This window comes from Pelobates fuscus, chromosome 1 (genome assembly GCF_036172605.1).
Source record: "Pelobates fuscus isolate aPelFus1 chromosome 1, aPelFus1.pri, whole genome shotgun sequence".
Lineage (NCBI taxonomy): Eukaryota > Metazoa > Chordata > Amphibia > Anura > Pelobatidae > Pelobates > Pelobates fuscus.
The window spans coordinates 209,401,143-209,420,005 of NC_086317.1; the positions used below are offsets into that span (position 1 = coordinate 209,401,143).

General features: G+C 44.4%; 1 protein-coding gene across 1 annotated transcript; it reads left to right on the forward strand.

The window, feature by feature from the left end:
- Positions 1 to 16,294: 16,294 nt before the first annotated feature.
- LOC134609351 (uncharacterized) lies at positions 16,295 to 17,397 on the forward strand. Its single transcript, XM_063453049.1, has 2 exons — positions 16,295 to 16,364; positions 16,682 to 17,397. The coding sequence occupies exons 1-2, from the start codon at positions 16,295 to 16,297 to the stop codon at positions 17,395 to 17,397; spliced, it is 786 nt and encodes a 261-aa protein (XP_063309119.1).
- The last annotated feature ends 1,466 nt before the right edge of the window (positions 17,398 to 18,863 follow it).

The window sequence follows — 18,863 nt, forward strand, 5'->3', positions numbered from 1 at the left end:
AAAGGAAGAAGAGTGGCGACTTTATACAGCGTTGACCAGCCAAAACCCTAGGAGTGATGAGTCCTTATTCAACATACCAGGAGTTTGGGCAGAGAACAACCCACCAGGACTGGCCCGCAATATTCCACCTATTAAAATCGAACTAAAACTTGGGGTTTATCCAGTGAGCCTAAGACAATATCACATCCCGCAGAAGGCTAAGAAGAACATCCAATCTTATCTGGATAAGTTCATACGGTATGGTATCCTAAAATTCTGTACTTCCCCCTGGAACACCCCATTGCTGCCTGTTCAAAAGCCTGGTACAGATGAGTAACGACCTGTGCAGGACTTGAGAGCAGTCAATGATGCGGTTGTTAGTATACATCCAGTTGTACCCAATCCATATAACCTGCTTGCTATAATTCCGGGCGGGGCTACTTACTTTACAGTCTTAGACCTCAAAGATGCCTTCTTTTGCCTCCGAATTGCCGCAGAAAGTCAATGTATCTTCGCTTTCCAATGGGAAAATGCTGTAACGGGCTCAAAACGCCAAATGACCTGGACAAGACTGCCCCAAGGGTTTAAAAATTCACCTACCCTATTTGGTTCAGCTCTAAGTCAAGATCTACTGGATTTCGAGTCCATCCCAGGAGAGTGTGTATTGTTACAGTATGTAGATGACTTGTTGATAGCAGCAGTTACAAAGGAAATATGTCAGCAAGCAACGCACGATCTACTACACATTCTCTGGAAGGCAGGATACAAGGTGTCTAGAAAGAAGGCTCAGTTGTGTTTGCCAACTGTCAAATATCTGGGATTCCATATCTCTGAAGGTCAAAGAATTATGGGGCCAGAGAGAAAAGAAGCTGTGTGCCAAATACCGATACCCAAGAATAGAAGACAAGTGCGATAATTCTTGGGGGCAGCAGGCTTCTGTAGGATATGGATTCCCAGCTACGCGATACTGGCAAAACCTCTGTATGCAGCTATCAAAGGTACAGAGCACGACCCCTTCTTATGGACTCAAGAACAGCAAACGGCATTTGAAGATGTGAAGAAGGCTTTGATGAGTGCCCCAGCATTAGGTCTACCTGATCACACACGACCATTCTACCTGTATGTACATGAGCAAAGAAGAATGGCTGTGGGAGTATTGACACAGTACTTGGGATCATGGCAAAGACCTGTTGCCTACCTGTCTAAGCAACTGGATACAGTGGCCAGCGGACTTCCACCTTGTCTAAGAGCCGTAGCTGCAGCCGCCCTGCTAGTAGCTGAAGCCGATAAACTCACTCTGGGTCAAGAACTTTATGTACGAGTCCCACATGCAGTACAGACGTTGTTGGATTACAAAGGAAATCATTGGTTTAGTAATAGCCGTATGACCAAGTATCAAGCAATGTTGTGTGAAAACCAGGGCCGGACTGGGATCAGAAAGCAGCCCTGGAAAAAAATAATTCCAGCCCTCTAATTCATTGTGTCACATAGTATGCTTGTATTGTTTATTTGTATGTGCTTTGGAAGAATTTTGTCTTATGTGCAGCCCGTCGCTCCAGATGATCCATGGGTGTTACAGTGCTGTAACACCCACCCTTCAGGCCGCCCCCTGTCTGTTGTGATTGGCTCTGCTTGGGGACAGTTCTTTAAGCAGGGAAATACTCCATGCCGATATTAGCATATTGGCATCAGTGTGTCAATTGTATAATAATACGGACAGGTTCACTGACACAAACAAGCTCACTAGAGACAAGCTCACCGATAGACACAAACATGCTATGACTCATGCACATGCTCACTACAGACAAGCTTACTGCCGCACACAAGTTCACTGACAAACATTCACTCAAGCACACTACAGATTAACGCAGTGGCAAACACAAGCTGACTACAGGCAAGCTCAACACACTCACAACCTCTCTGACCCACACAAGCTCACTAATGACAAACACAGAAGCTCTCTGATCCACACAAGCAAGCTCACTACAGACAAGCTCCCTGCACCATACACAAGCTCACAACTGTCAATCTTACTGGCACACACACAAGCTTATTACAGCCAAGCTCACTGATATACACAAGCACACTACATGCTCACTGACAAACACAAGCTCACTACAAGCTCACTCACACACACACACAAGCACACTGATACACACAAGCTTACTACAAGCTCACTGATACACACTACAAGCTCACTGATACACACATGCACACTACAAGCTCACTGATAGCCACATGCACACTACAAGCTCACTGATAGCCACAAGCACACTACAAGCTCACTGATAGCCACTGCACACTACAAGCTCACTGATACACACTACAAGCTCACTGATACACACTACAAACTCACTGATACACACATGCACACTACAAGCTCACTGATAGCCACATGCACACTACAAGCTCACTGATAGCCACAAGCACACTACAAGCTCACTGATAGCCACTGCACACTACAAGCTCACTGATACACACTACAAGCTCACTGATACACACTACAAACTCACTGATACACACATGCACACTACAAGCTCACTGAGAGCCACAAGCTTGCTACAAGCTCACTGATACATACATGCACACTACAAGCTCACTGATACACACTACAAGCTCACTGATAGCCACATGCACACTGACAAACAGTTGCACACTACAGACATGCTCTCTCTCACACACACTCTCTCTCTCACACACTCTCTCACTCTCTCTCTCTAACACACACACTCTCTCACACACACACTCACTCTCTCACACACTCTCTCTCTCTCTCTCACACACTCTCTCTCACACACTCTCTCTCTCACTCTCTCTCTCACTCTCTCACACACACTCTCTCACACACTCTCTCTCTCACACACTCACTCTCTCTCACACACTCACTCTCTCTCACACACTCTCTCTCACACACACTCTCTCACACACTCTCTCTCTCACACACTCACTCTCTCTCACACACTCACTCTCTCACACACACTCTCTCACACACTCTCTCTCTCACACACTCACTCTCTCTCACACACTCACTCTCTCTCACACACTCTCTCTCACACACTCTCTCTCACACACTCACTCTCTCTCACACACACTCTCTCTGTTTCAGTTCCAATCTTACATTTACCTGTCCCTGGCAGTGTGGATTCTAAGTTCAGTGTGAGGATCCTTCATGAGTTGCTTCCTCTTCCTGTACTTCCTCTTCCTGTGTGAAAGTTTACCAGGCTGAGGCTGGTGGGCGGAGCTCCAGTGCAGGGGCTGGATCCTTACCAGACAGGCCGTGCAGAGGAGCTGGCAATGTGGGAGAGACTCTCTCTCCTCCCTGCTGCAGCTGGCTGCCACCTCTGACTGTGTAGCAGCCACCTCGGTAATTATCTACCCCAGCCTCCAAACAAAAACTCCCAGGAGGGAAAAATGTGTCAAATGCTGCACTGCCGGCCCCAAGTCCACCGGCCCACCGGGAAATTCCCCGCTATCCCGGTGGGCCAGTCCGGCCCTGGTGAAAACCCAAGAGTGCATTTAGAGACTGTAAACACCTTAAATCCAGCTACCCTTTTGCCACAACCTACTGAAAGTCAACATGATTGTTTGGAAGTAATGGATGAAGTATTTTCAAGTAGACCAGATCTTCGTGATTTTCCCATCCAGAACCCCGATGTTCTATATTACACCGACGGCAGTAGTTATATGAAAGAAGGGATCCGCTATGCAGGATATGCAGTAACAACAATTGACAAGGTGATAGAAGCTCGGCCACTTGCGAAAGGAACATCAGCACAAAAGGCAGAATTGATAGCACTGACACGAGCGTTACAATTGGCTGAAGGTTTAAGAGTGAACATCTACACGGACTCCAAGTATGCGTTTTTAACCACTCATGCCCACGGAGTTTTGTATAAAGAAAGAGGACTATTGAATTCAGAAGGCAAAGAAATCAAATATGCAGCTGAAATCCTACAACTATTGGAAGCAGTGTGGGAGCCGAAAGAAGTCGGTATTATTCATTGTCGAGCGCATCTGAGAGGAGATGGTGATGTAACCAAAGGAAATCGGATGGCAGACAGTACAGCTAAGCGTGCCGCTGAATCGGGAAGACAGGAGTATGTGGGGCATATAGCTGCTCTTATACCAACTCCACTGTCTCAATGGACTCCAGTTTATACAGCTCAAGAAGAGGAGTGGTTAAAGACTGAACCTGGAAAGTATTTGGAGAACAAATGGTATCAGTTAGAAGATGGAAGAATAGTCATTCCAGCATCACTAGCGGTAGAAATTGTCCAAAATTATCACAACGGGACACATTCTGGGAGAGACAGCGCAGAAGAATCTCTCAGAAAACATTTCTACATACCAAGATTGTCCAATTTGACTCAGGCCATTGTACGAAGATGTGTAACGTGTGCTAAAAATAATGCAAGGCAAGGACCAGTAAAGCCACCAGGAGTCCAGTTTATGGGGGGACTCCCCATGTCCGATTTACAAATAGACTATACAGTGATGCCTAAATCGGGTGGACATCGTTACCTGCTGGTAATTGTGTGCACCTATTCAGGCTGGGTAGAAGCATGTCCTACTCGTACAGAGAAAGCAGGAGAAGTTGTGAGATTCCTGCTACGAGAAATAATACCCCGATATGGACTACCCTGCTCTATAGGATCGGACAATGGTCCAGCTTTTGTTCATCAGTGCCTACAACAACTGACTCATATGCTTGGTATAAAGTGGAGGCTTCATACGGCATATAGACCCCAGAGTTCTGGTAAGGTAGAGAGAATGAATAGAACTATTAAGAATCAGTTGGCTAAAATGTGTCAGGAAACCCAACTTAAGTGGAACGTTCTCTTACCCATAGCTTTATTGCGAATCCGCAGTACCCCTACCAGAAGGATGGGCCTCTCTCCTTTTGAAATCATGTATGGGCGACCACCTCCCGTACTTGGTAACTTAAGGGGGGATTTGAGTCAGTTGGGAGAAGGAATTACCCGGCAGCAGGTTGTAGAGTTGGGTAAGACTATGGAGGAGGTACAGAAATGGGTACAAGATAAATTACCTGTGAATATTTATCCCCCAGTTCATAGTTACCACCCAGGAGACCAAGTGTGGATTAAAGAGTGGAATAATGTACCGTTAGGGCCCAAGTGGAGAGGTCCTTATGTTGTTCTTTTGTCTACCCCTACAGCGATAAAAGTAGCCGAAGTGACTCCGTGGATACATCACTCCAGGGTTAAACCAGCAGCAGTCGATTCTTGGCAAGTTACAGCAGATCCAGAGAATCCCTGCAAGATCCGGTTAAAACGCACGACTCAGTCGGAGTGACGAGGAACTTTGTGGATTACAAAATTTTATTGTTTCAGAGACTTGGTACGTGTGTGAGAAGGCCATAATAAAGCCTGTCCGCCCACCGACGTATAGTGTATAAGCCAGGAAAAGTCTCGAAGGGACTCCTGTGAAGACGAGCAGAACTCCATTCCCTGCAGCCCTTACATCCTGGAAGCTGAGGTGCCTTCGCACGGACGAAGACTGAGGATGACGACGAAAGATGTGTTTATGATAATGTTTATTTATGTGTATTTTTATATTCAGGAAGGTAGAGGTACCGACACTCCTAGCTGTGAGGTATGCATTAAGACTACAAGAACAGGTAACCATATTTCCCAAACCCTAATTTGGCATTCACAATACGAGTGTAAAGGAGATGTATCAAGATGTAGATACCTAAATATAGAATATAGTGTGTGTCATTTAGGAGTAGGAGAACCTAAGTGCTTCAGTCCGGAGTATCAACCTCGTACAATTTGGTTGACTCTCAGGAATGGAGATCCTCAGGGGACCCTAATTAACAAGACGGTATTAGAATCCGTACATTCTTCGGGTGTTCTGCTATTTGATGCATGTAAGGCGATATCAAGTGGTAGAAAGCCGTGGAATGTATGTGGGGATCTTAGATGGGAGAGGACGTATGGGTCTAACGATAAATATATTTGTCCCAGTAGTAAAAATAAATATGTGAGTCCTAGATGCCCAAATAGAGATTATAACTTTTGCCCATATTGGTCTTGTGTGGGGTGGGCAACTTGGGGACAGACAGTAGACAAGGACATGATAGTGACTAAGTTGCCTACCAGCCCATATTGTAAGTCTATGGAATGCAATCCAGTCCATATACTTATAAACAACCCCGACAAGTTCTTAGACAAGTATGGTAATTTATTTGGGTTTCAAATATATGGGACGGGTTTAGATCCTGGGACAGTATTGTTTATAGGGATAGAGACTGATACGGTATCCTCCCAGACTCATCAAGTATACCATTCCTTTTATGAAGAGATGAGTATAGATAATAAGATCCCCCATAATGCTAAAAACCTGTTCATTGATTTAGCCGAAAGTATTGCCGGTAGTCTTAATGTTACCAACTGCTATGTGTGTGGAGGTACTAACATGGGAGACCAATGGCCTTGGGAAGCAAAGGAGGTAATGTCCGGTTCTGAGGCAGTTGACCAATTAATATCTACACAAGCCGATTATCATATGAGTGTTAGAGGTAAATCTGAGTGGAGATTAAAGACCTCCATCATAGGTTATGTTTGCATAGCAAGGAAAGGAATGATGTATAATACTTCTGTAGGAGAATTAACTTGTCTAGGGCAAAAAGCTTATGATGATGATACAAAGAATACAACTTGGTGGTCGGCTTCAAATGTCTCAGAACCATCTAACCCGTATGCTAGATACGCCAATTTAAAGGATGTGTGGTTTGACCTATCCATCACATCTACCTGGAGAGCCCCAGCAAATTTGTACTGGATCTGTGGTAAGAAAGCCTATTCGGAGTTGCCACAGGACTGGGAAGGGGCATGTGTGTTGGGTATGCTCAAACTATCCTTCTTCTTGTTACCTATTGAAACAGGTGAGACTTTAGGTGTTAAAGTGTATGATGTGAATCATAGGAAGAAAAGGGGACCCATAGAAATAGGCGCCTGGGAAGATAATGAATGGCCTCCCCAGCGTATTATAGATTATTATGGGCCAGCCACGTGGGCAGAAGATGGTACCTTTGGTTATAGAACCCCTATTTATATGCTCAACCGTATTATACGATTACAGGCGGTGGTTGAGATCATTACTAACGAGACATCACAAGCGCTCAATCTTCTAGCGAAGCATAATACCAGGATGAGGACAGCAGTCTACCAAAATAGATTAGCCTTGGATTACCTTTTGGCAGTAGAGGGAGGTGTATGTGGGAAGTTTAACCTGAGCAATTGCTGTCTTCAAATAGATGACGAAGGGCAAGCAATAGCTGAGCTTACTAGCCATATGGTTAAACTAGCGCATGTGCCTACTCAGGTATGGAAAGGGTACAATCCAAGTAGTTGGTTTGGTAGCTGGTATGAGTGGTTTGGAGGGCTTAAGGCAGTGGTAGGTGGAGTCCTACTGATTTTAATGTTGTGTCTACTCCTGCCGTGTCTTATACCCTTAGTAGTTAGGTCTGTGCAAAGCCTGATAGAAAATATAGCAAAAAGGAAGGCTGCTGCACAGATAATGGCAATTTATAAATATAAGGCTCTAGATCAGGGAGAACCAATGCAGGAAGATGAGTGTTGAAGATTCACATCATAAGATAAGTCTGGTCTGGTTCAAGGTAACCTGCGGTGTATGCAAACTAAGGTTAAGTGATGCCTCAAGTAATTGTGAAATATCAAGAGGCATCAAAGGGGGGAATGTGGTGGAATCTCAGTAAAAATAAATTTAGTAGGCCGAGATTACCACGTGGCATGTGTACGTGCATATGCTGACGTATCGATCAGTCGGTTGCACGAGGCAAGATACGATCAGTAGTGTACGGAGCATGTGCAAGAATACAGGATGTAGTATTCCCCTCCTCCATTGTGCTGGACAGGCCATGCGGTCAAGCAGGAAGTTAATTCTTATTTGTATTGATTGGTCAAGAGAATGTGCGGGTGGAGCTTAATATGGGAGGAGTTATGTGCCTATATAAGGAGCCTGCACTATTGTCCGGGGCTCAGAACTTGCTGTATTTTGGTGACGTTAGTCCCTCTGAGTCCCGATCGGTGATCCAATAAAGAATCTCTTCCTTCCTGAAGAAACCTGTGTCCATCTCTCTGTGCTTTGCTTCCATCAGTTTCTCCGGTATCAGTATTACATATTCATGTTATACTCGAATTCCATTGATTATTATCATGCATGTTACTCATCATTATTATTTAAATTGTTAAGAAATAAATATCTATTTTTATAACAATTTGTGATTTTTAATTACCGGTATATGGTTTTACATTTTCACTTATAACGATAAACGTTCTTAGGGATCTGAGAATTGAAATCGTGGGCAATTCTCTCTGTTTACAATTATTATCCCATAAATATCCCCACAGCGTGAGGGAGCAGTAACCTTCCTGAAGTTCCTCTCTGCTCCCTTGTGCGCTGTTTAGTAACATGGCGTCACTCCGCCCCCAGCATCACTTCAGAGAGCGCGCAGAGTCCTAGATGCCCAAATAGAGATTATAACTTTTGCCCATATTGGTCTTGTGTGGGGTGGGCAACTTGGGGACAGACAGTAGACAAGGACATGATAGTGACTAAGTTGCCTACCAGCCCATATTGTAAGTCTATGGAATGCAATCCAGTCCATATACTTATAAACAACCCCGACAAGTTCTTAGACAAGTATGGTAATTTATTTGGGTTTCAAATATATGGGACGGGTTTAGATCCTGGGACAGTATTGTTTATAGGGATAGAGACTGATACGGTATCCTCCCAGACTCATCAAGTATACCATTCCTTTTATGAAGAGATGAGTATAGATAATAAGATCCCCCATAATGCTAAAAACCTGTTCATTGATTTAGCCGAAAGTATTGCCGGTAGTCTTAATGTTACCAACTGCTATGTGTGTGGAGGTACTAACATGGGAGACCAATGGCCTTGGGAAGCAAAGGAGGTAATGTCCGGTTCTGAGGCAGTTGACCAATTAATATCTACACAAGCCGATTATCATATGAGTGTTAGAGGTAAATCTGAGTGGAGATTAAAGACCTCCATCATAGGTTATGTTTGCATAGCAAGGAAAGGAATGATGTATAATACTTCTGTAGGAGAATTAACTTGTCTAGGGCAAAAAGCTTATGATGATGATACAAAGAATACAACTTGGTGGTCGGCTTCAAATGTCTCAGAACCATCTAACCCGTATGCTAGATACGCCAATTTAAAGGATGTGTGGTTTGACCTATCCATCACATCTACCTGGAGAGCCCCAGCAAATTTGTACTGGATCTGTGGTAAGAAAGCCTATTCGGAGTTGCCACAGGACTGGGAAGGGGCATGTGTGTTGGGTATGCTCAAACTATCCTTCTTCTTGTTACCTATTGAAACAGGTGAGACTTTAGGTGTTAAAGTGTATGATGTGAATCATAGGAAGAAAAGGGGACCCATAGAAATAGGCGCCTGGGAAGATAATGAATGGCCTCCCCAGCGTATTATAGATTATTATGGGCCAGCCACGTGGGCAGAAGATGGTACCTTTGGTTATAGAACCCCTATTTATATGCTCAACCGTATTATACGATTACAGGCGGTGGTTGAGATCATTACTAACGAGACATCACAAGCGCTCAATCTTCTAGCGAAGCATAATACCAGGATAAGGACAGCAGTCTACCAAAATAGATTAGCCTTGGATTACCTTTTGGCAGTAGAGGGAGGTGTATGTGGGAAGTTTAACCTGAGCAATTGCTGTCTTCAAATAGATGACGAAGGGCAAGCAATAGCTGAGCTTACTAGCCATATGGTTAAACTAGCGCATGTGCCTACTCAGGTATGGAAAGGGTACAATCCAAGTAGTTGGTTTGGTAGCTGGTATGAGTGGTTTGGAGGGCTTAAGGCAGTGGTAGGTGGAGTCCTACTGATTTTAATGTTGTGTCTACTCCTGCCGTGTCTTATACCCTTAGTAGTTAGGTCTGTGCAAAGCCTGATAGAAAATATAGCAAAAAGGAAGGCTGCTGCACAGATAATGGCAATTTATAAATATAAGGCTCTAGATCAGGGAGAACCAATGCAGGAAGATGAGTGTTGAAGATTCACATCATAAGATAAGTCTGGTCTGGTTCAAGGTAACCTGCGGTGTATGCAAACTAAGGTTAAGTGATGCCTCAAGTAATTGTGAAATATCAAGAGGCATCAAAGGGGGGAATGTGGTGGAATCTCAGTAAAAATAAATTTAGTAGGCCGAGATTACCACGTGGCATGTGTACGTGCATATGCTGACGTATCGATCAGTCGGTTGCACGAGGCAAGATACGATCAGTAGTGTACGGAGCATGTGCAAGAATACAGGATGTAGTATTCCCCTCCTCCATTGTGCTGGACAGGCCATGCGGTCAAGCAGGAAGTTAATTCTTATTTGTATTGATTGGTCAAGAGAATGTGCGGGTGGAGCTTAATATGGGAGGAGTTATGTGCCTATATAAGGAGCCTGCACTATTGTCCGGGGCTCAGAACTTGCTGTATTTTGGTGACGTTAGTCCCTCTGAGTCCCGATCGGTGATCCAATAAAGAATCTCTTCCTTCCTGAAGAAACCTGTGTCCATCTCTCTGTGCTTTGCTTCCATCAGTTTCTCCGGTATCAGTATTACATATTCATGTTATACTCGAATTCCATTGATTATTATCATGCATGTTACTCATCATTATTATTTAAATTGTTAAGAAATAAATATCTATTTTTATAACAATTTGTGATTTTTAATTACCGGTATATGGTTTTACATTTTCACTTATAACGATAAACGTTCTTAGGGATCTGAGAATTGAAATCGTGGGCAATTCTCTCTGTTTACAATTATTATCCCATAAATATCCCCACAGCGTGAGGGAGCAGTAACCTTCCTGAAGTTCCTCTCTGCTCCCTTGTGCGCTGTTTAGTAACATGGCGTCACTCCGCCCCCAGCATCACTTCAGAGAGCGCGCAGAGGAGCAGAGAGAAACTGCAGGAAGACTGGGAGTAGACACACTGGACGCCAGGGAAAGATCCACTTAGCTCTCCCAAAGGCTGGGTGGATTTAAATTGAAACAAAAATATTAAATTGTGATTGTGTGAGAAAATATGTGTGTGTGTGTGTGTGTGTGCTGGAAGGGCCTGTAAAGTGTGTGCATGTGTGCATTATATGTGTATTGGGGTTGCACTGTGTGCTTATTAAGGAGTTGTTGTAGTTGTTGTTATTATATATATATATTTAACCCCTTAAGGACCAAACTTCTGGAATAAAAGGGAATTATGACGTGTCAGACATGTCATGTGTCCTTAAGGGGTTAAAGGACCACTATAGTGCCAGGAAAACAAACTCGTTTTCCTGGCACTATAGTGTCTTTAGGTTCCCCCCACCCTCAGGGTTCAAATCCCGTTGGGCTGAAGGGGTTAGAAACACTTACCTTTCTCCAGCGCCGGGCTCCCTCGGCGCTGGGAACTCTCCTCCTTCTGCCCATGTCAGCGCCAAATGCGCATGCGGGGCAAGACCCGCGCGCACATTCAAACCGCCCATAGGAAAGCATTTCTCAATGCTTTCCTATGGATGTCAGCGTCTTCTCACTGTGATTTTCACAGTGAGAAGCGCGGAAGCGCCTCTAGCGACTGTCTGTGAGACAGCCACTAGAGGCTGGATTAACCCTAGTGTAAACATAGCAGTTTCTCTGAAACTGCTATGTTTACAGCTGCAGGGTTAACACTAGAGTGGCCTGGCACCCAGACCACTTCATCGAGATGAAGTGGTGACGTTGTCTGGGTGCCTATAGTGGTCCTTTAATTAATATATATATATATATATATGAGATATGGTGTGTAATGGGGTAAAGCATGTATGTATGTATGTATGCATGTATTTGTGGGGCTAAAGGTATTTGGGTGAAGAGATGATGTGTGAGGTGTGCACTGTGTGTGTATGCAAAGGTGTACTCTGTGTTGGTGGGTGTAGAGAGTGGGACAGTGAACAGCTTTACAATTTTTACTTTAATAGTTGTTTACAAAAAAAAAAAAAAAAGAATACTGTATTCCCCTTTCCCTCATCTTACCTTGCAGGGAGGAGTGTCACAATCAGATCCATGGTGGTTGAGAAGGCTGCCTATCCATCGGGTACAGGGGGGGTCACGAGATGAGAGTTCTGTCTCTTGGAGCTCAAGCACTTACAGAGACTGACCCATACAAACCCACAGACTGACCCATACACATACACAGACAGACCCATACACAGACATACCCATACACAGACATACCCATACACACACACTCTGCCGCCCACACACAGACTGTTCCCTTACACAGACTAACCCATACATACACAGACTGATGCCCCACACCCATATACAGACTGACCCATACATACACAGACTGACCTCCCCACCCCCCCCCCCCCCCCCCCACACCCATACACTCACTGGCTGATCCATACACTCACAGACTGGCTCCCCCACACACAGACTGACCCCCCTACACACAGACTTACCCCCACACACATACACTAACTGACTAACCCATACACTCACAGTATGACCCCCCCTACACACAGACTGACCCCCCTACACACAGACTGACCCATACATACACAGACTGATCCATACACACACAGACTGACCCCCCTACACACAGACTGACCCATACATACACAGACTGATCCATACACACACAGACTGACCCCCCCTACACACAGACTTACCCCCCCCCCCCCCCGCCACACATACACTAACTGACTGACCCATATACTGACAGGATTACCCCTGTACACACAGACTGACCCCCCTACACACAGACTGACCCATACATACACAGACTTATCCATACACACACAGACTAACCCCCCTACACACAGACTGACCCATACATACACAGACTGATCCATACACACACAGACTGACCCCCCCTACACACAGACTGATCCATACACACTGACTGATCCATACATACACAGACTGACCCCCCTACACACAGACTGACCTATACACACACATACTAACCCCCCTACACACAGACTGACCCATACATACACAGACTAATCTATACACACACAGACTGACCCATACATACACAGACTGATCCATACATACACAGACTGACCCATACATACACAGACTGACCCATACATACACAGACTGACCCATACATACACAGACTGACCCATACATACAGACTGATCCATGCACACACAGACTGATCCATACATAGACAGACTGATCCATACATACACAGACTGATCCATACACACACAGACTGATCCATACACACATAGACTGATCCATACACACAGACTGATCAATACACACACAGACTGACCCACTCCCCACCCCACAGTCTGAGTAACACTTACCAGCAGCTGCCTGGATGCCTCTGTGCAGATCTTCTATCTCGTCTCTCCCCTGCGCTGCTCTCTGTGATCCTGGAGGAAGTCCTCCCAGCACACAGCGCCCCCTCTGGCCGCAGGCAGGAAAAGTCCACCAGTTACAGTGCTGCTGCAGCGTGAGAAGGGAGACGCAGAGCTCCCGACTTTAATTTGAATTGGGGGGGCACAAGGGGGGGCACTGCGTAATGTAGGGGGGGCATGGCCCCCTCTGCCCCCCCACTAGTGACGCCACTGCTGTTACACCAGATATGAGTTGCACTGGTGTGACACTGTTCCCTGGAGGCCCTGAAACGCACACGCGTGAAGGAAACTGACTGCTATTATTTCACAGTCAAATTTCTAGTTTTTTTTTTTTTTTTAATGTACACTACTGTTACACCAGATATGAGTTGCACTGGTGTGACACTGTGCCCTGGCAGGCCCTGAAAAGCACACGTGTGAAGGAAACTGACTGCTATTATTTCACAGTCAAATTTCTAGGTTTTTTTTTTTTTAAATGTACACTACTATTACACCAGATATGAGTTGCACTGGTGTGACACTGTGCCCTGGCAGGCCCTGAAACGCACACATGTAAAGGAAACTGACTGCTATTATTTCACAGTCAAATTTCTATTTTTTTTTAATGTACACTACTGTTACACCAGATATGAGTTGCACTGGTGTGACACTGTGCCCTGGCAGGCCCTGAAACGCACACGTGTGAAGAAAACTGACTGCTATTATATTACTGTCAAAATTTTTTTTCTTTTTTTTTAAATGCAAGCTATTGTGACACCAGATATGAGTGGTGGCACTGGGCAAGTTAGCACAGTATACGCTGTGAGCCTGACACACACGCTGGCAGGCAGGCAACTGCAATTAGATTACACAGGACTGTAGTGGACACAGAATACCCTAGCCTAGCTATCAATTTCCCTATCTAATCAGCAGCAGCTACACTTTCCCTCCTCTCACTAAGCATGCAGCTTCAGAATGAATCTAAAATGGATGCTGGGAGGGAGGTGAAAGGGTGTGGAAGGGAGGGTCTGCTGCTGATTTGCTGGACTGTGTCTGCTGACCGTGAGGCACAGGGTCAAAGTTTGCTCAATGATGACGAATAGGGGGCGGATCGAACCGCCCATGTGTTCGCCCGCAGCGGCGAACGCGAACACGCTATGTTCGCCAGGAACTATTCGCCGGCGAACAGTTCGGTACATCACTATTAATGACTAACAAAATGGCAAAGCATGCATCTTTTTTCATTTATAAACTGTTCCCTTTTTCTGGTCACAGCAGAAAGATCCCTCCACCACATGCATTTCCTGTAGCATCTCACACTTAAAGGCACTTTCTAAGAATCAAAACCACTACATCCTAGTGTACGGATTCTAGTACATAGACCCTGCCCTGTAGTCTGACCAGTGTAAACATTGCCGTTTGTGAGAAATTTCAGTTTTTAAATTTGTTAGACAGAATGTCTCTGGGGATTGTTAGTCAGACAACTATTAAAAGCACTTCCTCATGAAATTATTTAAAGTCTTCACTTTGCCAGCATTTGATTCACTGCTTTTCTTTAATAAGAATGTAGTAGGACCTGAGATCATTCCAGTCCCAGAAGAGGTAGAGTAGGTTCTGCCAAAATGGGCTACATTGGCGTTGTTCAATGTGTGATCATATACTGTAACTAAACCCCCATTGTTTTTTGCCTAGGTTAAAAAAAATATATTACATTCTGTGAGCTTTGAAATTGCTGTTTAGTGAATGAGTGAGTGTGCTTGATCTTGTATGATATGAATAGCCATAATCTAAAGTGCTGTGCTATAACCAAAATCTGAGGCTTTAAGATCAAATGTCATAACATGTCCTGTTTTCAAGTCATCAGCACATTGTAGGTCCATAGGATTGACTGTTTTGAGCCATAGAATCTTTTACTCACATAAAAGAGTGAAAAATGGTCAGTAGGCGTTAAAGCAGTGGTTTCCAAGACTGTTTCAAGGCACGCCTACCAGTCCAAGATTTAGGGATTATCCAGTTGTGTCAAGGTGGTTTTTAATTTCTTTCTAAAACACCTTAGACACAACTGTGTAACGCCTAAATCTCGGATTGGTAGACATGCCACGAGGACTGGTTTGGAAACCACTGCATTAATGGGACACTCTAGACCCCTAAATCACTTATCTTGCTAAAACGTCTCATGTGTTTTATTTTACATTTGGGCAGTGGAGTGTCCGTTTAAGGGTTAATTTTAAGTTAACCATTGAGAATTTCAGTTATATTTTGTAGGTCTTATTATTTACCACCACCTATAACATATTTTAATATTTGGAGTAACCCTTGCTGACACATCCCTTCCCTTTTAAAATGTCGAAGGATATCACAAAGCACTCAGTGAACCATTTTCATACGTTTTAGTAAACGTATCTTGCTATTATCACAGGTAATGTCAGATAGTAGTCTAAAAATGTAAACATCCAGGGTTATTCTCTAGACTAAAGGACAGTTTAGCATGAAAAAATGCTAAGCCAAATTAGCCAACATGAAGCCATGAATTTGAGATTTTCTCCAATTTGGCTATTGTGGTCTAATGTGTAATATTGATCAAATTCACAGTTTTGTGAAATAAAACTCTATAATTGAGAAAAGAAGTCATAATTTTTTTAATAATATTGTCCAGCTGTTAAAAATATTATAAAATTATGACTTCTTATTTCCATTTTCAAGAGCTGCCTGCCATATTCAGACACACAGTGTAATAGCCTGACATATCTCACTGTGATGTCAGACAGTGACATCATCATTGTTACCTATACAAACCCCATGCATGTTACCATCTGCACAGAGCTCAGATAGGCTTGCAATAGTGACCTGTGCTTGTCACTGCAACTAACTGAAGTGAACATTTATTGATTTATTGACTGATTATGGACGGTGGGCAAAGGAGGAGAAGCCAAAGAGTCCGTAATAGACAGGAAGAAGCATCTTCCCGATCAAGTAAGTGATAGCTACCCATTTGCACTATTCTTACACAAACCGAGTATCCCTTCTCCAGCATGCTGGCAACAAACATTATTTAAGCACAGTTTTAATATTAGCAACCACCTGTTCTTGCTGGCTAATGTTGCTGGTGCAGGTGGACTTATACCTGTAAATGTTATCAAGTATCTCAATATGAGCGACATTTCACACTGAAACACTGCACATACATACTCCTTGCACCATGAACACTTCCAAACACTTGGTGGTGGTGGTGGTGGGGGGGGGGGGGTCATGGTTTGGCAGTAACTCTTTGATTATACTTTTTTCATTAGGGTCTCGGGGAAGGCAAGCTAATCAAAGAACAAACAGATCTCGAACGCCATTGGCAAGGCAAGAAACAAGGAGGGGTCGGAGAAGCCGGAGTCCTCATGTTCCGGAAAGACGCCCCACCAGAAATAACAGACAAAGTCAGGGAATAGGACGGGAACGCAGAGAAAGGCAAGAAAATTCCCCAACACAGGGAACTGAAAGAGTAACAGACAGAGCAAGAAGATGGTATTTAAGGACTCGCAGGCGCAGAGACAGATCGGAAAGTGAAGGAGAAGATAGGCAAAGACCAGGGAGAAGCAGATCTCCCTTAAATCGTGATGATGTGCCACCTCCTCCTATCAATTATATTGCTGGTGTACAGGACAATATAGGAAACCAGCCGGCTGAGAATAATGAAGAAAATCGCCAGCCTGTGCCTGTTCAAGAACCTTCTCAACCTGTTATTGCTCAAGATGTGGATAACAATGAGCCTCCTCTTGCTCAAAATGAGGACCCTCCCCAACGTATTCAACAAAATGAGGACCCTCCTCAACATATTCCACAGGAAGCCCAGGGAGATGAGGACCAGGATGAATGCAGCATTTGCTTGAGTGCGTTTGACCCTGGAGAGGAAATCATGCTGTTGCACTGTGGTCACAAATTTCATATTGAGTGCATTCAGATGTGGCTGCAGGGACATTGCACCTGTCCCATGTGCAGGGCAGTAGTTATAATGTAAATGAAGTTCAGCAAAATGGCTGCTGGATCTGACTTCAACCTGCAAAAAAGGTAAGGTACCTTCTAGAATTATTCCTATACACTATTTACCTTCCAGAGGAAATAGAGAGAGTTATTGAAATAAATAAATCCATCATGATTTTATATAGGTTAATATATTACATGTTAAACGGTATAGTGTTTGTCCACTTAGTTTAGTTTATTCAAATAATCCTAACCATTAAATATCAGATTGTGTTCCATTCTCAGTTCATACCGATATGGCTGGAGGAGATTTTAACCTATTTCAACTGCAGAGTGGAAATAATTATGGATTTCAAGCTGCAATAAAGGTATGTACCTCTAGAATTATACTATACCCTAAAGGAGAGACAGGGGCGTGGGTTGGAGAGAGATATAATTTCATAATTAAAGGACCACTATAGTGTCAGTCTCAGGGCCCCCCTCCCGCTGGGCTGAAAGGGTTAAAATCCATTCAGCCACTTACCTTTATCCAGCGCCGGGCTCCCTCGGCGCTGGTGACCTCTTCTCCCTCTGCGACCAGTGGTGTATTTAGGATTTGGGCTGCCCTAGGCAGGACGGTGCTTGGGCACCCCCCCAATTTAAATTTCCCCACCCCTTCCTGTCAAGGCCGCACTTTGACAGACGCTCACTCACTGAAAGACGCACACTCACTGACAGACACATACATTCATTGACAGACACATGCTCTCATATAAACTGACATACAATGACATACACACACTATTACTTGGAAACACACTGACAGACGCACACACTGACAGACGCACGCACTCACTGACCGACACATACTCACTCACTGACCCACAAAACACATTCACTCACAGACACACACTGACAGCCAGACATACACACTGGCATACACATACTGACAGCCAGACACACAATCACTCAGATACACACTGACAGACATACACACTGACAGACATACACACACTGACAGCCAGACAAACACAATCACTCAGATACACACTGACAGACATACATACACAATCACTCACATACAAACTGATAGACATACACACACTGACAGCCAGACACGCCACACTTACTCAGATATACACTGACAGACATACATACACAATCACTCAGATACACAGACAGCCAGACACCCATATGACATCATATTCCAGCTCCCGGCATCACTTTGCGGCGCGCGAGGGAGCTGAGCAGAGAGCTCACTAATCAGTGCTCCATCACCAGCGCCACCCGCAAGAATTCTTAGTTAGCTGCCTGCGTGCCAGGATTGTTTGTTAGCCGCCAGGCTAACAAGGTATTTGCCTGGATATTTGGGGGCGGAGTTTTTTGCCGCCCCCTTGAAATTGCCACCCAAGCAAAATGCATTGTTTGCCTCGCGGCTAATACGTCCCTGCCAACGACGTCAGCTCCCGAGTGGAGCCGAATGCGCATGCCCGGGCTGAACCGCGCACGCATTCAAACTACCCA